At 42.9% G+C, this 3,658-nt stretch overlaps 1 protein-coding gene across 1 annotated transcript in view; it reads right to left on the bottom strand.

Moving 5' to 3' along the window:
• CMC1 (C-x(9)-C motif containing 1) overlaps positions 1–199 on the bottom strand; it is a 45,950-nt gene extending 45,751 nt beyond the window's left edge. The window contains exon 1 of the mRNA XM_010584326.1: positions 29–199. Coding sequence (XP_010582628.1) covers positions 29–53 — 25 coding nt within the window. The 5' untranslated portion in view covers positions 54–199. The remainder of the gene's footprint in view (positions 1–28) is intronic.
• Between the last annotated feature and the right edge of the window lie 3,459 nt (positions 200–3,658).

Raw genomic sequence — 3,658 nt, forward strand, 5'->3', positions numbered from 1 at the left:
GGCCAGCGCGCGCGGCAACCGCCCCTACCTGCGGCGCCAGAGGGAGGCTCCATCTGCGGCTCCACGCGGCGGCGGCAGCAGCTGCGCACGCTGCGTAGCCCGCCCCTGCCGCGCAGGCGCGGCGCAGCCGAGCCCCACCCCCCTCTTCCCCGCACCGGGCAGAGAGCGGGGGCGGACGCGGGCAAGGCGAAGGGCGTTGAAAAGCAGGCGCGGGGAGGGGGAGGCAAGGCGCATGCGCCAGCTGCGCGGCGGGGGGGGGGGGGCTGGAGGCTGTGCGCATGCGCCCTGTGGCGGGGTGGGCGGCGGTGAGGTGGGGGCGGGAGGCTGAGCGCATGCGCTGTGTGGCGGGTTGGGCAGGTGGGCGGCGGTGGGTCCCTGTGACGGAGGCGGCGGCCGCCGCCGCCTTCCCGGTGTTGCGCACCCTGCTCCTGCCGCCGGGGCAAGCTGCGGTGAACGGGGCTGAGGGAGTGTGGGTGGGCTCTGGCTCTGGGAGTCACTTAGGGGTCCCCGCAGGTGCGGGTACAGAGAACATCAGCTTCCCCGGGAGCCGCGGGCAAACTTTCCGTGTGGGTGTAGCCCCTGACAGGACTGCAGGCCGGGGTGTCGCAGCCTCTGGCCGAGGGAGCCCTTGGGGTGTCTGAAGCTTTCACAGCAAGGGCTTGCAGTGGGAGAGAATTACAATGGTGGCCATTTTTACCCATGGGTTGGTTTGTGCCCTTTAAAAAGGGCTTCCCAGTTTACGGGCAGGAGACCTTCTCTCCTCTCTCTGTATGTGTCTGGCACCATGTTCCTGTGACAGGTAGTTCAGGTGACAGAGGAACTGGGAAATTTAGTGTCCCACCAGAAACTTGGGCAAAATACTATTATGGAAACTTACGATGGCATGCTGGTCAGCCTAGCAAAATGCAGCAGCTGGGTTACTCCACACAGCTTACGTTTTTTTACCTCTGTTTGTGCAGTTCAGCATCAAGGGTATCAAGTAGTTCCATTTGATATTGTGTGAATGTCCTGTCATTTTTTTTTTCAAGCATTGTATATGTAGGAGAAGGATCTTGCCATGTAAAACATTGCATAATAAATGCTAACAATCAAAAGGTCAAACAGATGCTTTTAATATGCTATAGAGAAATAAATATGGACTACTGGCTGGCTGGTTATTGAAAAGATGCAGGTTTTAAAGCAAAATTTGAATAACTATGGTTGCTCATGAAAACCTTATAGAAATTAAGTCTATAGAAAGAACACAAAACGCTTTTTTGGTTAGTATCACTAAAAGTTTGATAGTGTTAAAAATGACTAATTTATCTGTGTGTCCTTTTGGTCTGCCTGTGTAAGTAAGCATTGAGACATATGTAAAATACACTTTTAATGGCAAAGGAGTAATTCTGGTGGTATCTTTTATTTATGAGTCTGTAGTATATTTCACTGATCAGTCTTTCTTTAGTTATTAGTGGCATGAGGCAAGGCTGACCACTTCCAGCAACAAAACATGGAATAAAAAAAATGCAAGAAATTGCCATACATTTAAAGACCTAAGAACATGATTCCCCAGAAACTAAGAGATGAAAAACAAGGAGACATAGCTGAAACTCAGGACTTATTTTTAACAAATACAGTCCAGAATTCTGAAACAGCCTACCCTCTTTTCCTATCTTCAACATTTTAGACTGACAGGTGGTATGGAAAATCAGTCATTTTATGCAGTAGCCTCTTCACGAGGCTGCAAAAATTCTAAATGTAGCATTTCCTCTGTCATCCTGCATTATTCTTTCCTGTTCAGTGGAAAGGTGAGCTTTAAATGTTACTTTCTCAGGGAAGTGGGAAGTCCAGGAGCCTTCCCCAAACACCAGATAGGCCTTATGTGCTCTGGAAAATAACAATAAGCAGTCTAGAAAAAAATCAGTAGGAGGAATTTTAATCGTAATTACCATGTTATTTATTCTTAAAATGAACATTCATTAAGTAAAGGTATGAGTTTCAAGTCCACAGGTTTTTGCCAGGTTTACATTATTTTCCCCGTACGAAAATTCAGTCTCTTTATTTGAAAATGGATTGTTTCAACTTGAGGCCGCATTAAGAGCCAAGTACTTTGTGCTGATACGTTCACAGAAATTAGTAGAGCGTGATGTAGGCAAAATCTTCCACACGAATGCCTTTGGCCTTACTGATCTAGAGCATTTCTGTTATAGAGCATTAAGTGTCTTTATGTTTGGGGGTTTTTTAATCCATAAATTTGATCTCATTCCTTAGAGTAAAATGTGGATATTACAATTGTTTTCTGTAACTTTAAACTATACCACTTCAGTTAATCTTTATACGCAGATTTGAGAATTTTAATTGAACAGGGCTGTGAAAATGCAACATATCAATTTGTTTGTATTTGTTTTATTAAGGGGTTTTGGACTATGCCACTTCTGCAATGAATGTAAGAGAGTGTTGAAAAAAAAGGATACCAGCCAATCTGTGAAGAGTTATTACATATATGCAATGAGAAAATACAAGAAAACACATGATACAAAAAGGAACTTTCAGCATGAGAACCAAAAAGGAGCATGTACACTTAAAACAGTAGGTTGAATTTAAATAAAAAAATTGAAGTTAGTAATTTTTGCTGCTCTTAAACTCTTGGCTACTGGTGTTTATATATGCAGAATCAGAACTGTGAAGCTTTATTTTATTTAAGATTAAGATCTTTGAACTTACATGTCAGCTCTGCGTATTGTGTTAATTTCATTGTTTTCAGGGACAGGATACTAGGCTAGACAGAACTTTGCTTTGAAGTAGTATTTCTGTTCTTTGATGAAGACAATAAATACGAAAAGAAAAGTCCAACAACTTTGTAACTTGGGGAAGTTGTCCTCTGCTGCTGCTTCTTCCAGTAACGGGCCTGGAAAGCAGAAACAGCATTTTTCTGCAAGTCTTATTTTCATGTCTGACAGGCAAGAAGGAAGAATGCTAAGAACTGCAAGGGAGTAAGAGACATCTTGGAGAAATAAAAACAAATACAAAGGAAAAAAATGGATAGAACAACTTTGTCCTGGAGCAGAAATAGTTTTTGAGTGAGGACATATGCTGATTTGGGTCTGATAATAGTCTTACACTATTTGGGGCTATTAGAAAGTATTGGAAATGAGAAAGTATCAGAGAAAATGTTATCTTGACAGATAAGTAAATGAGACTGACATTATGTGGAGCAGGAATGGCATAAGTGAGACAGTAAGACAAAAACTGTCTACTAAGGGCTTTAAAGTAAGATAAATAGCTTGTGTCTGACTTGGGAGTCAGTGCAGTGATCCCAGGAGGTGGTGCAGTGGCTGAATCAGTGACACAAGAAAATTATTTTCTATAGCAGTTTGAATGAATATAAGCAGAAGAATTTTCACAACCAGAAAAGAGGTTACTGTGTTAGAGATGTGAAGTGTTAAGAGCCGTATCAGGAATTTTAGTAGCATACGTAAAAAAGCTAAACACTTTGTAAATACATGTTCTGCATGCTTTTATATGCAGTCTAGATGTTAATAAGATCATCAACCTACATATAGAGAGAAAAGATAGATTTACTTCCTTCATTAATGTAGAAGTGCCTGTTATGTGAACTCTGTCCTGTAGGAGCATCCAAGGGTATAAAGGGATGGTTTCATTAAAAAAAAGAAAAAAA

Source organism: Haliaeetus leucocephalus, unplaced genomic scaffold (genome assembly GCF_000737465.1).
Source record: "Haliaeetus leucocephalus isolate CR32 unplaced genomic scaffold, Haliaeetus_leucocephalus-4.0 Scaffold973, whole genome shotgun sequence".
NCBI classification, from domain to species: Eukaryota; Metazoa; Chordata; class Aves; order Accipitriformes; family Accipitridae; genus Haliaeetus; species Haliaeetus leucocephalus.